The sequence below is a fragment of the Ips typographus genome, linkage group LG8 (assembly GCF_016097725.1).
Source record: "Ips typographus isolate SLU linkage group LG8, UJ_Ityp_2.0, whole genome shotgun sequence".
Taxonomy (NCBI): domain Eukaryota; kingdom Metazoa; phylum Arthropoda; class Insecta; order Coleoptera; family Curculionidae; genus Ips; species Ips typographus.
In genome coordinates this window covers 6114513-6134135 of record NC_138429.1, presented here as the reverse complement: position 1 = coordinate 6134135, position 19623 = coordinate 6114513, and the positions used below count along the sequence as shown (strand labels likewise).

Genomic DNA, 19623 nt, shown 5'->3' with positions numbered 1-19623 from the left:
ATCATAGTAAAAATGTTAACTGCCTGTTAAATGCCTCAAGAATCACTTCAAAACTCCAAAAAATCTTTCAAAAATGCCAAGTAATTCTAGAATCATCTTGGTACTACACAGGATTCTCTGAAAGTGTCTAATGGCTCTAAAATCATCTTTAAACTGAGAAAAATAGGTTTAAAATGTTTTTATTTAACACTTTTGAATCGTCCCAAGGATCTTTGAAAATTGCCATATGCCTCTAAAATCATCTTGATACTTCTCAGGATTCTTTGAAAGTATCTGATGACTCTAAAATACCTTCAAACTCTTAAAATTCTTCCAGCAATGTAAGACATATCTTTAAAATCACCAACTGGGAAGAATAGTTTAAAAATGCCTTTAAATACTTCTGAAATCTACCAAGAACCTTTTAAAAATACCAGAAGCCCATACAAATGCTTCAAAACTTTCAAAATGTCGTAGGACTTCCACAAATCTTTTGTTTTGTTGTCTTAAATGATGCTTTTTTCCTAGGCAGAATCTAAAAATGCTAGATACCTCTATCATAACCTTAAACCTCTAGTGAATCTTCCAAAAATGCCAGACAACTCCCAAAAAATCCTGAGTAGTATTAAGATAATATAGGTTTAGCAAGTTGACCAGCAATTTTACGAGAAGACTGACTTATTGATGTCAAAGACCTACTTATTTCAACGTCAGAAAAGAAGACTAGAAGAATGTGTCGAAATTAATGAACTTGCAGAATTTTTGAAAGAAGAATAACTGATTGATGTTAAAGACCAAATTTTTTACCGTCAGAAAAGAAGAGTATAAAAATGTGTTAAAATTATTGAGCTGGCTAATTGCCTAGCAGTTTTGAGCGAAAAGTGACTGACTGAAGTCAAAGGCCAACTTTTCTCTAGTATCAGAAAAGAAGAGAGGAAGAATATATTAAAATTATTGAGCTGTTTAATAGCCCAAAAATTTAAAGACTGATTGATGTCAAAAGTTGACTATTTTCTTGTCAGAAAAAAAGACTAGATATGTTGAAATTATTGAGCTGGCTAATTGCCCAGAAATGTTGAACTGAAGAAAGAAAACCGACTGAAAAACTTATTTCAAGGTCAGAAAAGAAGAGTAGAATAATTTGTGGAAATGATCACTCACTGCTCAGCAATTTTGATAGAAGACTGGCTGATTGATGTCAAAGGCCAATTTATTTCAAAGTCGGAAAAGAAGACTAGAAATATTTGTTGAAATTATTGACTTTTGCATAGCAATTTTCGAAAGAAGACCTATTAACACATTTTTCTGCTTTTCTTTTCTGACATCAAAATTAGTTTACTTGCGACATCAATCTGTCAGTTTTCTGAGTAGTATTAAGATTGAAGAATTTTAAAGTGCCTGGTAGTTATTAACTTGAACTGATGTCAGATGTATCTCTAAAATGTTTTTTTTTAACTGATAAGAGTAGTTTCAAATTTGCCTTTAAATACTTCTGAAACCTATCAAGAGTATTCGAAAATTGCCAGATGCCCATAAAATCTCTTGTAAAACTTTCAAATATGTCAGAGACCCCTAGTAACTGGAAACTTCCATAAATCTGTTGAAAATGCATTTAAATACTTCTGATACTTCCAAAGAAATGCCTAAAAATGTCAGCTGCCACTAGAAACCTTAAAACTCCAAAAAATCTTGCAAAAATGCTAGATGTCTTTAAAAAATCATCTTGTTACTACCCATAATTCATGAAAATGCCTGATCATTATTGAATTATCTCCAAATCACAACCCAAGATTCTTAAAACAATGTTTTAAGATTTTTCTTTAAATAGTTCTAAAACCTCAAAATTTATGCAAAAAGCTAGATGCCCATACAAATGGTTTGAAATTTTTCAAACGACTTTCCAAAAATATTGGAGGCCTCTGGAATCATCTTGAATCTCCCATAAACACTTTGAAAACTAAAGTCGTATTCTTTCTCTACGTTTATATAAGAAAAATGAGTTTAAAGTAAAAAAAATCTTAAGTATGAATGTTAACCAGAACACTGGACCTTAAAGTTTACTTAGTAAGTTAGAGGCCTCATTGTTAGCAGAGCAAACTAAATAAAACCTTCAGCAAAAGACAAAAGAACTTAAATTAGGTTATGTCTACGCAGACACTAAACCATGTTTAAATTTTTAGTCGGACAAAAAAACTGTATTTAAGTTTCTTCAAGGTTGATAATGATTGTGTTTGCTTACACAAACTGTTGCACATTATGTACGATATAAAATACTGGTTTTCCACGTGTTCAGAGGTTAAAAATTCATAATTCAAAAAATTAGTATGCTGTTATTGTGTAGGTATTTATGGGTAAACGCATTTTACTACTTTAATTTGTGATAAAAACACACATAATTGTACTTACATGTGATTTTTATTGCTCCATTAAAATAGTGCTTACCTGAAAAAAAAAAACTGTTTGTTAATTCTATTGCTCTATTATTTGTAATTAAAAAAACTTCTAATGATACTTCGTAAATAGTAATCCGTGTGTGTGGTTAATTGAAAACGCCATAAAACTGTTCATTTTAGGATTAAACTGTAACGCACTACTAGATATCATGTAATTCGTAATAATTAACAGTAAAACAATTAGCAATCTGTATTATATTAAGTAGTAACGTAATTTTATTACATTAAAAAAAAGTATGAAGTTTTATAAAAGTTTTTGCTAAAAAAAATACTCGGTTAATCACAATTAATCAAAATACAAAACACACATGGTATTATTATTATTTCTACATAATTTGATGACACATTTTGACACTGACATGGTTCCTATTTGCTTTAGGAACAATTTTCTTTGATAGTAGTTTTATGTGATATTAGAGTAAATAAGTATGTAGGCAATTAAATTTACTATTTGCCAGACCAGATAATTTGGTCGTGTAATAAAATTCTGATCCCAAAAAAACATTTTGTTTCTAAATTTATCTTCAGAAAAAATAAATTACTTTTGTCATCTGGTATTATTTAAAAAAAAATCATTAAAACGTGCATACGTCAGTTAAAAGTTAGGTTGGGTTAAAAAACCTTTCTGGTTGACCTTCTGTTTTACATTTCAATCGTGCGTGTGTTATTTGAATTAGAAGTAGGTTTTGGCTACTCCTTAAACTAAATTTAATGTGTAATTATATTAATAATGCATCTTGTTGAAAAAGAAGAATCTGGGGAATCACTGCACCAGAAAGTATGTTGTTATGCAAACGATTACCTTGATTTATCTTCTAAACAAGACAATAAAATGTGAAGAACAAAGTGTGTGCGAAAGGTTTACTGGCCAATTATTCAAAAATATCGATTAGAAATGTTGAAAGATGATATGCAGCAGTTACGAAAACACTTTGCAGCTCAGTTTAATCAGTTTGGCAAGGTTAATATTTATGGAAACTAAAAATATTAGAAGCAGATTAAATTATCACTGTTTGGGTGCAAATTTTGTTAAAAAATGTTCAACTTGTTTTATTTTAGTGTTTTTTAACATAGCAGAAACGACTAATATTGTAAGGATGACAAAAACACCGTGAACATGATTAAACCAATTAAATGACTAAAATTAATAATAAAAAACCATCCAGTGCGAGTAAAAGAATTTAAACAAAATCTGCACAATGATTAGTAAAATCAATTAATTCACTAAACATTTATCAAGGCAATAACCAATAGAATGTTTAATTTAAGTATTAAACATGTTAAATTAAGTATTAAATTTTGAGTTTGAAAAATAGTTATAATTTCATATGTACATTTCAAAATCTAAATTACAGCTGGAATAACTAAATATTTTCAATAAACAGTACTTAAAATTTTTGAAAATTAGAAATACAGTGTGTCCATGTTATAATGAGGGTAATCTTGAAAACGGTTTACCCTGAAATCTGTCAAAATTCACGTGATTTAAGAACAAAACTTAAAAAAGTTGTGTCATTTTGCAAATCTTATAAAACTAGCAAAAGAGGATTAGCCACGTTGTTGTGCAAATAAAAGAAAATGTTTCATTATTATTACATTCCTCTGTTTAAAAGTAACGTACAAATCAACGTTGAATTTCGGTTTAATCAATTTTGATTAAAAAACTTTGCAGTCACATAGAAATTCGACATGTTGAATTTATTTGATGTTACAACGTAAGTGTACTGTAAGTGTGTGAGGCGTCACAGAAAGTGATGCATAGAAAGATGAATTGAGAGAAGAAGAAAAGAAGAAAAGACGTCAAACTTAGAGGTTATAATTTTTGCCCTAAAAGTAGTATTTTACCAGATTAAAAAAGAAGAAGAACAAAAGAAGTAAAGAAAAAAAGGCGTAAAAACTAGAGGTTATAATTTTTGCCCCAAAAGTTATATTTAATCAGATTAAGAAAGAAGACAATTAAAAGAGATACAGACAGAAGTTTTTAAAAAGTTCTATAGTATAAACGTGTGAGTGTTTATTAAGCAGAGTTTACAAATTTTGTATAATTAGTCTTTACACATTTATAAATGCTTATGTTATTGAATTAAGACCATTTTATCTGCTTTTCCCTTTTTTTTGATTTTCTTATCATTTAGGCAATTTATTTCTTTATCATTCATTCGTTAGACATAATGGCTCATTCATGAATTGCTTCACAGAAACTTATCTTTTACAACTTTGTCAATTCACTGTTAATCTGAAAAGTCTCGTTTATCCATAACAAAAAGGTTAACGTATCCTAATCAGTGTTTGGTTGCAGTAACCGTTGCAATAAAATGAAAAAAAAAAAGAGAAATATGATTAATTGTTCTTACATTCATTTCAGGACTTGATGACGTAGACAAACTTGATTTATCTACGTAAGCTAGTAATTATGCGAGACAGCACAGGCTGGTAGATTTGTTTCGGAACAGTAGACGTAGTCATAAGTTATTTGAATGAAACGTACAATCTACCAATAATTAACGTAAAGCAGGTCTATTCTAGACATTTCATTTGAACTTTAGCAGTGGTTCGTCAATAATTATTTATTATTTATCTAAATGTGAATTTCATAAGTTACAGGCCAGAAATAACCTTTATTTTAAATTGGCTTAATGTTGTATTAACCTATGCCATCGGCATTCTCGAGCAACATAATTAACGAGCTACGTCAAGAAGTGTTAATCTATTAGTTCCTTGTAAAAGCAAAATAAAAGCAATTCTCAAGATTGTACTCCTAATTTTAATTCAAATATTTTTTTTTGTGTCTGGTACCTGTTACCGCAATAGGATTTGCATCCTACTTCTTTTTTAAAATCTTATAAGTACACTGAAATTTGAACAGGATTTATAACTGAAGTCAATAATCTAATTAACACAAAAGAAAGCTGACGATTACGTAGGATTTAATCGGTATGCTAAATTATGCGCAATTTTTATTGTAAGGTTAACGGACTGTGTTAATTAGTTTTGAAAGCTTTTGTTATTAATTTACTTTCTTACAGTACTTGTAACTGACCGTTTCACTAACATTAACGCCTTTCCTATGTTAGAGGATGCATCCATTAAAAATGGTTACACTCATCAAATAAAGTTTTAACAATCCTTTCATTTTAATTGATTTACTTTATTTAAAAACATAAAACTAAGTAGTTGTGCGAGTCATTAACTTCAAAGCACATTAGTCCCTAATGGGAATACAAACATGCAGGAAAAACAACAAACTTTCCGTTGCAGTTGACGGACCCACCGTATATTTCACGGTCAATTTAAAGCGAAAACCAATAAGACGATACCTATTTTAAGACCATTACTTTCAGAAATATTAAATGTGGGATCCAAAATAACCAAGAATGATAATGTGCTTTCGAAAGACCAATAATATTATTGACTTCTCGTATATTTTGAGATAAAGTTGCAAAATGTGTGAGTTGCAAATTTTGTTTACTGGTCATAAATTGAAATGATTGAACATTATGTCATCCTAAATTTTATAATAAAGATCCACTTTAAAGGGGAAAAAGTGCTGTGTGAAGAACAACAGAAAAATAACGATTCCAGTGCTCTTCTAACATAACCAAAAGGATTTGCCATGAAGAATGGGCTAGTTTATATCAGTACAGGGCCAATTGATGCCAAAAACATCACAAAGCAACTCCAGTGATGTTTAGACATGCATAAATGATTTTTTTGAGCCAAATTAACTTCTGATTGCAATAGTACTGCATTAAGCTCGTTTTTTTTTTCAATACAGTGTCTAATTTCTCCCTAATTGATGCATAACGACTTATAACTACTATTTTTGCAAGACAGGACAATAGAATACAGAGTAATTCAAATTGGATCCCCACAATTGGGATTTCGGAAACTATAAAAAAGTTTAAATTGTAGCAAAGTTCCGCAATTTAAAGCTGAAAAAATAATTCAATTTGCTCTGATTTCAGTGATATATGACTTTCTATTATTTACTCAAATTTTGCTTTAGAAAACTAATATTGTGTTGAATTTATTCAAAATTGCATTTTTTGGGTTATCAAAATAATTTTTAAAAGCATGTTACTGTTCCTCAGTTGTCAAATGAAAGTCAGAAGGCTTCTCTCTGTTTTTGTACAGTCAAGAATATTGAGTGAAGCCTTTCTGTTGGTTTTGGACTGTCAAAATAAAGGCTGGAAGCATTTTAACTGTTTTTAATATGTCAAATCAAAGCCAGAATGCTTTTTGCTGTCTTTAGTTAGTCAAAAATGATGTCTGAATACTTAAAACTGTCAAAACAAAATCTGGAAATCTTTTTAGTGTTCCTAAAGTGTTAAATTGACAAGAAAATTGCTTCTTGGTATCTTTGAATTGTCAAAAACGCAGCCTAAAGCCTTTCTGACAACTTTGGGTTATCAAAATAATTTTTAAAAGCATTTTACTGTTCCTCAGTTGTCAAATGAAAGTCAGAAGGCTTCTCTCTGTTTTTGTACAGTCAAGAATATTGAGTGAAGCCTTCCTGTTGGTTTTGGACTGTCAAAATAAAGGCTGGAAGCATTTTAACTGTTTTTAATATGTCAAATCAAAGCCAGAATGCTTTTTGCTGTCTTTAGTTAGTCAAAAATGATGTCTGAATACTTAAAACTGTCAAAATAAAATCTGGAAATCTTTTTAGTGTTCCTAAAGTGTCAAATTGACAAGAAATTACTTCTTGGTATCTTTGAATTGTCAAAAACGCAGCCTAAAGCCTTTCTGACAACTTTGGGTTATCAAAATAATTTTTAAAAGCATGTTACTGATCCTCAGTTGTCAAATGAAAGTCAGAAGGCTTCTCTCTGTTTTTGTACAGTCAAGAATATTGAGTGAAGCCTTCCTGTTGGTTTTAAACTGTCAAAATAAAGGCTGGAAGTGTTTTAACTGTTTTTAATATGTCAAATCAAAGCCAAAATGTTTTTTGCTGTCTTTAGTTAGTCAAAAATGATGTCTGAATACTTAAAACTGTCAAAATAAAATCTGGAAGTCTTTTTAGTGTTTCTAAAGTGTCAAATTGACAAGAAATTGCTTCTTGGTTTCTTTGAATTATCAAAAACGCAGCCTAAAGCCTTTCTGACAACTTTGGGTTATCAAAATTATTTTTAAAAGCATTTTACTGTTCCTCAGTTGTCAAATGAAAGTCAGAAAGCTTCTCTTTGTTTTTGTACAGTCAAGAATATTGAGTGAAGCCTTCCTGTTGGTTTTGGACTGTCAAAATAAAGGCTGGAAGTGTTTTAATTGTTTTTAATATGTCAAATCAAAGCCAGAATACTTTTTGCTGTCTTTAGTTAGTCAAAAATGATGTCTGAATACTTAAAACTGTCAAAATAAAATCTGGAAGTCTTTTTTGTGTGTCTAAAGTGTCAAATTGGCAAGAAATTGCTTCTTGGTATCTTTGAATTGTCAAAAACGCAGCCTAAAGCCTTTCTGACAACTTTGGGTTATCAAAATAATTTTTAAAAGCATTTTACTGTTCCTCAGTTGTCAAATGAAAGTCAGAAGGCTTCTCTTTGTTTTTGTACAGTCAAGAATATTGAGTGAAGCCTTCCTGTTGGTTTTAAACTGTCAAAATAAAGGCTGGAAGTGTTTTAACTGTTTTCAATATGTCAAATCAAAGCCAGAATGCTTTTTGCTGTCTTTAGTTAGTAAAAAATGATGTCTGAATACTTAAAACTGTCAAAATAAAATCTGGAAATCTTTTTAGTGTTCTTAAAGTGTCAAATTGACAAGAAATTGCTTCTTGGTATCTTTGAATTGTCAAAAACGCAGCCTAAAGCCTTTCTGACAACTTTGGGTTATCAAAATAATTTTTAAAAGCATGTTACTGATCCTCAGTTGTCAAATGAAAGTCAGAAGGCTTCTCTCTGTTTTTGTACAGTCAAGAATATTGAGTGAAGCCTTCCTGTTGGTTTTAAACTGTCAAAATAAAGGCTGGAAGTGTTTTAACTGTTTTTAATATGTCAAATCAAAGCCAAAATGTTTTTTGCTGTCTTTAGTTAGTCAAAAATGATGTCTGAATACTTAAAACTGTCAAAATAAAATCTGGAAGTCTTTTTAGTGTTCCTAAAGTGTCAAATTGACAAAAAATGGCTGCTTCTTCAAAAACGCAGCCTAAAGCCTTTCTGACAACTTGGGGTTGTCAAAATAATTTTTAGAAGCGTGTTACTGTTCCTCAACTGTTTTTTAATTCATTTTTTACTTTGTTATTTACACATATTTTCAATTTAAATAAAATTTTCAAGTAAAGAAAAACCTGGTTTTATTGCAAATTTCATATTAAGACTTACGAAAGTAGGATAAGTCTATTTTAAATACGTATATGAAAAGGCAAGATCAGCAGAGAAGGTATTAAAAAATAGTTAAGTCACTTGGTCTCGTTTGACGAATACTGTCAATTGATGTTAACTTGACAGAAACTTTAAAAAAAGTCAAGGCAAACTAATACAATATTTGTTTTTATTGATGTTTTTGACAAATTATTATCTAAGTATAATTTACTGACGTAAAACTCATTCATCTTGTCAATTTTGATGTACGAAGCTAGTATTTTTGTAAAATACCGACAGGTATATGTAAAAATTGTTTAAGAAAAAGCGATTTGTTATTAGAGTGTGATGAGCAAACAATGATGAGCGTTGAGAGTAATAATAGAAATTGTAAAGCAATTAGTAAATGCGTTTCTCTTTGTTTAGCTTCGTGTTCTTTTGTCCAGACTGACAAAGAAAAAAAAACAAATCACGTACAAAAATCGATCAACGACATAAGGATTTCCTTCCGAGAATTTTATCAAGTAGATCGTTAAACTCTGGAATAAAAACCGACCTTGCCTTACCGGCTACTTTTTAATGTCGATTTGAAGACCCGAAACGTTTGATTATCCAGAATGTTCGCAAACCCAGTAATGGGGTAATTTACAATCTCGCGCAAAATGTTCAAATTCAATCGCAATAAAGCATTTGGAAATTAAAGCTAGTATAAACAAATTTTTGCACGGCTACAAACATATTAAACTTACTTTCGGACCATTAACTAGAGGTAAAATTAGAAAGTTTCTAAATATTTTCGTCTTGCAGCCAAAAAAAAAAAAGTTCTGGTTTTTTTATAACCTTATAATTTTTATGAGTCTGACCTTATTATGAACCCACCTTGAGGATAATTCTCATCAACTTCAATAAATCATAACGCGTCATTTTATTACTCACAATGTTTGCAAAGTGATAACTAAAGATACTTGAAAATTTCATTACGTTTTTTTGTTAAGTCTGCTGATAAAAGTTGAATGAATCACATAACCGATTCTCTATCAAAAATCATGTTGTAATTTAGTAGTGTTAAAACACAAATACCTCAATGAATTAATATACAAGGCATGCTGTAAAGAATCTTGCGTAACTATTAAAAAATCGGTATTTGCGCTGGTCGCGTTGTAACAAAGCTTTTGACGTCATACCAATTTTTTCAATTAAATCGCTTTTTCACCGGTACGTAAAGCTCGATTCAGATGAGAAAAGGCCACCGCATCATCAATGACGCAGTTTTTAAAACTATTTCTTTCTCCTTCTACAGTTGCCGTCGCATTAGATATAATCAGAGGCGTCCTATTAAAATATTCCCGAAAATAAATTCTTAAGCGGTCAAAAAGCCACTTGGCAACGTAGTACGGTTTTTTACTTGGGCACAATTAAAACAAATGCGGGTGCGGCCAGGGACAGATGGACCCTTTTACATGCTTTTACTAGCCGGCACTCTAAACGATGTTGCCAAGTTTAAAAAAATGTAGTGGCGGACAGGTTGAGTTTAAAAATTAGGTTAGGTTAGTTTCCGTTTTAGTCTGGTGTTTTGGTTGTATTGTTGATGGTCGCAGTTTGAGTTCACGTGTTATAAGTAAAAATCGTTAATTTGTCATAATGTCTCCAAAAAAGATTGGGAAGAAAGGTGTTGTGATACACAGCCAAGGGCGTGAAATTGTAAGTAACGTCTTAGAATTTATGAAGAAGGAGGCAGAAGGAGTTTCCATTCCTTTGAATAACTACAGGTATTGTCTTTGATTAAAAACGACGAAAACGTTGAATAATATAATAAATATCATTTTAGAGAGAGAACTATAGCAGCTACAGGGGTGTCTAGATCTACTGTGCAGAAGATATCTAGAGAAGCACTACATGTTGAATGGGGAGGGCCAAGCTCATCATTTCACACTCCTACAAAGAAGGGACAGATTAAAAAATTAAAATTGGATAACATCAAACCTGATGAAATCAAAAGAATCAGAGAAATTATTTATGATTTCTATATTCTTGAGAAAAAACTTCCAACATTAAAAGGTAAGTTTATAATACATTAGGTATACCTACAGAGTCTTCAGAGTTTTTCTAGCAGAACTTACCATGTTTTTTACAATTAAATGTAAGCCTAGTTTGCTATATGTATAAACCTTGATAATGTGTTAATTGAAAATTTAAAACAACAAAATTTAGACTAAAATGGGATTATTTTTTATCTTTACAGGTATTTTGCAAAAAATTATTGACCAGCAAATCTTGACTGAATCCATTAGTGTAAGCAGCTTAGGGCGATTGCTTAAGAACATTGGATTTAAGTATGTTTTACATCTTGGCAATCATGTACATCAAAATAACTTTATCTTTTGTAGGTGGCAGAAGACACCAGACAAAAGAAAATTCTTGTGTGAATCATATGACATTCGCTTAAAACGAATAAATTTCATGACTTGGGTAAAAAAGCAATTGCTTCCTAATTTACCTGACCGCTCAGTCCTTATTATAGACAATGCAGCCTACCACAATGTTACTGTTAACAAAAATATTACAACGGCTACTAAAAAAGGAGATATGTTAAGTTGGCTAGTGGAAAAAGGAATCCCAGCAGATCCTCATTTAACAAAGCCAGAGCTGTATCAAATCATACAAGAAAATAAATTTAGATTTCCTCCACAATATAACTTAGATAGGCTGTTAGAACAACATGGGCATCTTGTGTTGCGTTTACCACCCTACCATCCAGAATTAAACCCAATAGAAAAAATTTGGGCTTTGGTTAAAAATTGGGTAGCAGCTCATAATACCACTTTTAAATTGTCTGATACCGAAGCTTTAACAAAACAAAAATTTCAAGAGGTGTCTGAAAAAGAGTGGTTTGACATTTGCCAGCATGTAAAAAAGTATGAAGAGGAGCTCATAAAAAAAGAGCATATTTTTGATGATACAGTGGACCAGCTTATTTTTACTGTTAACACTGGTTCATCTGATGATAGCGATGAAGATTCTGGTGATGATGATGAATGTGATGCCAGTTTATCCGAAGAAGAATTAGGATGCTCACTCCTAGACTAAGTTTTGGATTTTTGTTTTATGTTATGAATTCGTAATTTGTATATGTATATGTATTTATAAATAAACAAAATTATCAAATTTATAAAAATATATGATTATTAAATTTAACAAAGATAACAAATTTTAAATATTACCTCTTCTTCATGAAACCCTGTATATCAAAAACGATGCAAAGGCAAGCTGAAAGTTACTTTGAGACTTCATTTTCAAGGTCTAGCTGCACTGTAGGACCTTCAAATTAAGAATAATTGAAAAAAGAAACCAGCTGCCTATTTTTATCTTCCAATAATTGATTAATTGCCCCAAGACAATGTTTTTTTGTGGTTAACATTGCCCTAAGTTAAGTTATATAATTTGGATTTAAACTAATTGGTATTTAATATTCTTCATCAATCATCACCCTGCAGCTACAGCAGAAAAATAATTTGCACAGATCTTTTTAACCGAAACACACTGTATGTTTTTTTAATTTACCCTTTGCTTGTTTTCTTGTTTATTTTTTAAATTAATATTTAAAGAAATGGGACCAGAGACCTAGGCCAATTTTGTTCTCAAAGCGTCAATATTATGTATGTATATGTATTTGGTTTGTTTTATAAAACCTACTTACCTATCCTGTTTTAATACAATTTATGAAATGAAAAAGCAAAAACTACACCTATTTACGTTAATTAAATTTCATTTCACTGAGCAGAGAATAGCACGCCATTGACTCGCTGCATCAACTTGGAAAGTAACGAAGGCAGCAATATTTAAAGCGAGACGTACAGAGATCGTGACATCATCGTTTGATGACGGCCGTGGCCTTTTCTTAGCTGATTCGAGCTCTAGAGCTCGAATCAGATGAGAAAAGGCCACCGCATCATCAATGACGCAGTTTTTAAAACTATTTCTTTCTCCTTCTACAGTTGCCGTCGCATTAGATATAATCAGAGGCGTCCTATTAAAATATTCCCGAAAATATATTGTTAAGCGGTCAAAAAGCCACTTGGCAACGTAGTACGGTTTTTACTTGGACACAATTAAAACAGATGCGGCAGCGGCCAGGGACATTTGGACCTTTTTATATGCTTTTACTAGCCGGCACTCTAAACGGTGTTGCCAAGTTTAAAAAAATGTAGTGGCGGACAGGGAGACTTAGGGGGTTAGGTTAGGTTCCTTTTTAGTCTGGTGTTTTGGTTGTATTGTTGATGGTCGCAGTTGAAGTTCACATAGTGTTACGAATAAAAAACGTTATTTTGTCAAAATGTCTTTCAAAAAGGTTGGAAAGAAAGGTGTTATCATATACAGCCAAGGCCGTGAAATCGTCAGTAACGTCTTACAATTTATGAAGAAAGAAGCAGAAGGAGTTACCATTTCTTTGAAAAACTTGTTGTCTTTTATTTTCTTTATTAAAAACGACGAAAATGTTTCATTTTACTGATAAAATAATAGCACGCCACTGACTGGCTGCAACAACTTGGAAAGTAACGAGAGCAGCAATATTTAAAGCGAGACGTACAGAGATCGTGACATCATCGTTTGATGACGCCTGTGGCCTTTTCTTAGCTGATTCGAGCTCTAGATCAGGTAAGCGTGCAGTCTCGCAGAATCCGGTATCAGGCGAATTCCTAAGACCTGCTTATTTAAGGTTAGGTTCAGGGACTTTCAGTTAAGTCATTCGACCTTAATTTTGCGTTACAATAATGATGACTTTTTGTGCAAGTTAATTAAAATTTTGTTGACCGATCGGTTAATCATTATTTCAGTTTTATGTAAAATAATGTCATTTGGCTACTTACTAATGATACTGATCATATCTACAAAACATGTTTATTGAAATGTTCATTGTATATCATTTTGAAAGAATGTTACAACTGAGAGTTAATGGCAACAAACAGTTAATTATGAACTCGTGTATAACAATTTTTCTGTATAGTAAAGAGTTTTTTCCTAGCAAAATTACCGTAATAACCCAATTACTACTTTAAACATAAAATTAGCACAAATATCAAAATTATGCATAACTTGTCATTAAATACTGGTTAGAAATTCAAAACGAGTATTGCCCTCAAGTGATATAATTTTCACCAAAATTGTTTTAAAAATGTTGCCAAATTTCACTAAAATTCCCAAGTATTAATTCTGCTTCTTATATATTTAAGTGACCACTTAAAATGACTGATGACTGATCTCAAAACGAACATTATTTAGAACTTGTGTTGCTTTTAAGCAGGTTTTTTAACTTTCATAGCTTCAGAAAGTGATATTTGACAGTTTACAGCATTTTGACATATGGAACTAGCTCTAACAGCTTCACAAATGTCAAAAATCCTGCTCAGGGAGTTCTAAAAACATTGTATGCGAATTTTAGCAGATTGTACTAGTTTTAAGAAAGTTTTGTCATTTTTTAGCTTCATGTAGAAGGTTTTGACAGTTTTCAAGTTTATGACAGATTGTAATAAACATACACGCCACGACTGTCTTATTTCAACTCATGGACCTATAAACAATCTATTTACCACTATATTTACTATAACAGTGCTTGTTGTAGTTTTATAGCTTTATGGAATTATTTGACAGTTACCACCATTGTAACAGATTTAAATATGACCGTGTAACCATTAAAATTTAACTTATGAAGCTATAAAACGCATTTAATGTAGTTTAACACTAATTTGAACGCTTTTCAAACGATTGTTTTAGTTTAATAGCTTTATGGATGCGATTTTGCGTTTGTAACAAATTAAATTCAGTGTGAAATACATTTGTATGTCAGAACTCTCAAAATTGTATTCATAGACCTATAAACAATAAGCATTACATCTGATTTGTATTGATCGTACTGTCTTTAAGAAATGTTTTATAGTTTTAGATTCATAAAGTTGTATTTGACATTTACCCCCATTATGACAGATTAAAAAAAATATTATAATAATAATAATTAAATGTGTTTAATATAGACGTGTTTCCCATTAAAATTTAACTTATGAAGCTAAAAAGTCAATTTAACGTAGTTCAACACTAATTTCAAGTGATTGTTTAAGTTTAGTAGCTCTATGGATTCGTTTTTGCTAGTTGACATGTTTCTAACAGATTAAATTCGTTGCAAAGCATATATTTGTGTCAGAACTGTCAAAATTGTATTCATAGACCTACAAACAAGTATTAAATATTATTTGCATTGATTGTATTGCTTTTAAACAAGTTTGGTAGGTTTATAGTTTTATGGAGTGGTATTTGACAGTTTTCAAGTTAATGACAAATTGAAATATAATTAAAATAAACAGATACACGTCACGACTGTCAAATTTCTTGTTGCAACCCTGTATACAGACAAATACTTTTGTTGATTTTATGAATAAGTTTTCCTCCAGTATTTTTAAATGTAATTCGAATTCCTCAGAGGTGGAAAACTTTTCCCACATCTGGCAACACTGTATAAAACAGTTACAGTTACATGGAATAGACAATAGAATAATGTAGTGTATTTCAGTGAAACTTGCCATGTATTTGAAAATATTTATTCAAGTGTACGTTGGCAAGAGTGTGCACTTACTCAAATTCATGTAACGAGCAGCGTGTTGCTAAGATATATCGAAGAAATGCTCTCAGATAACAATCAAAAACTTATTTTCCCTAATATTGTATCGTTTGAAAAATACGGATATTTTTTATCACTCTCCTGACAGATACAAACAAGTTTGCTAACTTTAGAGTCTCGTAGACAAACAAAAAATGAAGTTAAATGAACAAAAGTTAATAACAAACACAACCAATGATATGTTGACTTTTCTAATAGGCTTGTAATGAGCCATTAACAACTTGTCTAATTACCATTAAACAGTAACTACTTTAGAGCTTAGTTTAATTAGTAGGTACATTCTGAATGTTGATGGTTCTAATATTCATCAATACAACATTTTAGCAATATCTTACCATATTTAAAACATTTGATTGGACATTAACTTTATTAAGTTGATATTATAGTATGATTTATTAGTTATAAATTACTAGATTTTACTTTGTATCGAGTAATTTATGAAATTCCAGTTCTCTGGAAGATATTACTAAACGTGTCATTTATCTATCTAAAGTTGCTTATAATGGAAAAGAAAATCTGTACTGTTTGTAATATAAACGAAAAAATGATCACTTTATGAACATATTATTTTAGGTTAGGTTACCCATAATTTTGAGATATTAACTTTAAATTTGTAGTCCTATATTGCCTTCTTCAATCACAATTCACAAAAAGTTGCCATAATTTACAGAATAATTATTTTGTCCTGTTATTAGCCAATTATTCAACGCTTAGCGTAGAACTGAAATTTTGTACTGTAATTTTTTTTTTTTTTAATATTCTAACTTTTATAAAATATTATATAAAACACGTGATTTAAACCTGTTAATTCAGTCGAAGAACTTAGGACACTCTACTATAAAAAATGGTTTAACTCACTTGTTGCATAAATAACTATTATTATTATTAAATTCTCACTACTAAAACCACTTAAAAAATTATTATATTGCTGTAATTAACAAAGTTAAAACTGGATATTTTTAGCAAAATGGTCAAAAACAATATTTTTTCCTAGTTTCAGGGACGGGCGTCAAATTAAGTTAATTGGTTGAAAACTGATCCATTTGAACTTTAATCCTGTTGTTTTTCGGTTTGTGATGAAACAATAATTACAACCATTATTTTACCTTAGACGAGCAATTATCTTACACGATTAGTTACTTAATTTGATAAATAAACACTGAACACACCTACTTTAGTAGAAATTTTACTAAATTTCATATGAAATGCTTTGCGGTTCTAAGTGTCTTTAACCTCTACGTTTTTGGGTAAAGAGAGAATAATAAATGCAAATTTAGATTCGATCACAACTTGCTAAATGGTAAACAGGTTAGGCTGTTATAGAAAAAAATACTGGAGTAGGTGTGTCTAAGCTGTTGATGCGTGGGTGCGCCTTTATACAAGTTGAAAAATATATCGCATTTGGCGCCAGTGTGCTTACAGTCTCGGTTCGATAAAATAATCAAAAAAGGACAAATTTCAAGAAATTTTTATTTACTTTAATCCAGCCATTATAAAGTCTAAGTGTAAACACGTGCACTACGGATTACACGAGTACTTTAAGTCCAACTGAAAGAAATAAAACCTAAACATTTCAGTTAATGAAAGTTATTTCACGACGACAAAACTACCTGATTAAAGGAAAATTTGAGTTGGATTGGATTGGTAAACTTTTGGTAATTTAAATATCCAGTTTAAAATATATTTTCGCAAAAAAGTGTGAGAGTAATTACTTAAATGATGTCTTTCCAAATGTCTGGATGACAAGATCTCTTGAAAGACCCTCTTGTTTGCCTTATTTAATTCCCTCATTTTTTTTTTTGGTCAAAGCTTAAACTGAGATTTTTTTTGTTGAAAATTACCATTTTTGGCTAGAAAGTGATTTAGATCTCAACCAATTTACACGAACTATGAATGGACATGCAGGTAAACTTAATCCTCTCCTTATTTGTCTAAATAGTTAAATGATGTCAGCACCAATGCGTCAAATTACACGAAAATCTCTACTCGGAAACTGTATAATAAAATTAATTAATGAACACCTAAAAAGTTTGAAATTTTTCCTTTTCTTCTTTTGGGCATGTTGGCCATAAGCAAACTCGTGACTGGTTTTACGCCTAATTGTTACTATCGTCACACATCTGCGTAGAAACTTGACAGGACATTAATAACTATGTCATTTACATGTACAAAATGTTGCATAACGTGGTTTGTAATCCATTAGCTTCTTTAATTTGATTCTGTTTATCTCAAGGCAACATATTAGTACATGTAAATTTACATATTACCTGTTTCTTGGGTTTTAATTGGTTTGTTTATTTGATTCGATAGAGGAGTTGTTATGTAAATAAAAAAATTCGTTTTGCATTTAAGAATTTTTTTAACTCAAGAATTTGACCTATTTTTCTGATGATACCTAACCTAATCAAATATCCACCATATTTTCAGGTTCAACTTAATTTTTACCCAGAAGATGCTTCTGAGCAAAATGATATTTTACCAGGCGGTATCTCAAATCAATTTCAAGTGAGTTTTATAATTTTTCTACTTTTTGAACAGATTTTGACAGTTGACACTTAACGTTGACGTAAATGTGCAGTACTCAGCACAGTGGGTCAAAAAAGCAGCTTTTAGTTTGCTGACAAACAAAACTACAAATTTTGAAATTAACAATATTTCTTTGTAAATATTCCTAGAAAATATAGTCACACTCAACTCATAAAGTTATAAATTGCCACATTATATTTCAAATATTCCTTGGGAATAATCGGAGTCAACTCATGAGGTTATAAAAGCAGGTAAATTGCTTTAAGCTGAATCCGAATCTGTCCGAAACTTTACACATTTTTAGCTTTTTGCAGCAAATTTCGACAGCTGGAAAATTGTATTGTCTAATTTCGGTGCTTTTTCTTCTTTTCTTCATTCATTCAAATTCTTCTTCTTTTTGATTCATAGAAAAACTATTTTCTGGGCGAACATTATAACCGCTAAATTGGTGCTTTTTCATCTTCTTTCTGTTCTTCTTTTTTTTTATAATTTTTTTTTTGGGCTAAAATTACAACTTTTAATTTTGGCGCTTTTTCTCCTTTAAATTTTACTTTTTTTTGTCTGATAAAAAAAACATTTTTGGCGCAAAACTTATAACCCCTAGTTTTGATGCTTTTTCTTCTTTTCGTCTGATTTTTCTTTTATTTTAATCTGATACAAAAACCATTTTTAACGCGAGAATTATAACGTCTATTTTGTTCGCTTTTCGCTTTTTTCAATCCTCGTCCTATAATCTGGTGGTTCCTTCAAAATTGGAGTCTCTAATTTGGGCGCCTTTTCTTTTCTTTACTTCTTCTGGTTAAAATATCATTATCTGAACAAAAAATAAAACCTCTAATCCTCTAAAATCTTTTTAAATCAAAAATTCTAACCTAAACTTTTGGCGGTAGTTTGCTTCTTTCAATTCTTCTTCTCCCTTTTCACTTTTCGTTCTTTAATCTGGTTACTGGTAGTTTCTTTTTCATGTTTTTTTTTTCTTTTTTCAATTATTCTCTTTTCCAAACAAATCCTTTTTTGACGCCAAAATTAAAGAATCCAAATTTTAGTGCATTTCTGCGTTCTTTCCAATTTTTCTTGTTTTTTGTCTGAAAAAAAAACTAATTTTTCTGCGCTTCTCTTCTGGTTAGAAATATTATTTTTGGAGTAAAAATCGTAAATTTAAATTTTGTCCCTTTTTTCTGCTTTTGATCTGGAAGAAAATCCAATGTTAAAAAAATTATATTGTCTTTCTTCTTCATCTCTTCTCACGTTTTTTTATTCGGTTGACCCTTTCTTTTTCTTCAAAAACTCTTCTTTCCTTCTTTGGTTTTTAATCTGGCAGAAATGTCACTTTTGGCCCAAAAAATATGGGTTTAATTGAGGTTTGGCAAATCAATTTCTGTGACATTCAGATTTATTCACATCACAAAAAAATGATACAAAAGCAACTGTAATATTACAAAATACAAAAAACATTTTTTTTTTCCATTTTTTGTTAACAACCGTTTACCAATGTATAAATCACTAAATTTAGAAAACACTTTACTCAACGTTTTACATAGTTTTACATTATTTAATTTCTCAGGTACTTTGCTTAATAAATAAGTTGTTAATTACCTGGGTTTGGTATCTACCAATTGGTTGTAAGTACTAAAACAGCCTCCTTAATGGGAAACATTAAATCTTCGATTCGGAATTAATTTATGGCAAAAGGAAAGTAGTC

General features: G+C 30.6%; 2 protein-coding genes across 15 annotated transcripts in view; one reads left to right on the top strand and one right to left on the bottom strand.

Annotated features, from left to right (window-relative positions):
• Positions 1-19623, bottom strand: part of dnc (phosphodiesterase dunce) — a 341190-nt gene that overhangs the window by 33744 nt on the left and 287823 nt on the right. The gene's annotated exons all lie outside the window — the stretch shown is intronic.
• Positions 9964-12394, top strand: LOC145732463 (uncharacterized). Of its 2 annotated transcripts, XM_081984747.1 has the most exons (4): positions 9965-10494; positions 10554-10783; positions 10968-11058; positions 11113-12394. In XM_081984747.1, exons 1-4 carry the CDS (start codon positions 10367-10369, stop codon positions 11810-11812), a joined length of 1149 nt encoding a protein of 382 aa, XP_081840873.1. In that variant the 5' UTR covers positions 9965-10366; the 3' UTR covers positions 11813-12394. The 2 variants fall into 2 exon arrangements, with proteins under 2 accessions (XP_081840872.1, XP_081840873.1); XM_081984746.1 differs by having other exon boundaries at positions 9964-10494; positions 10968-12394.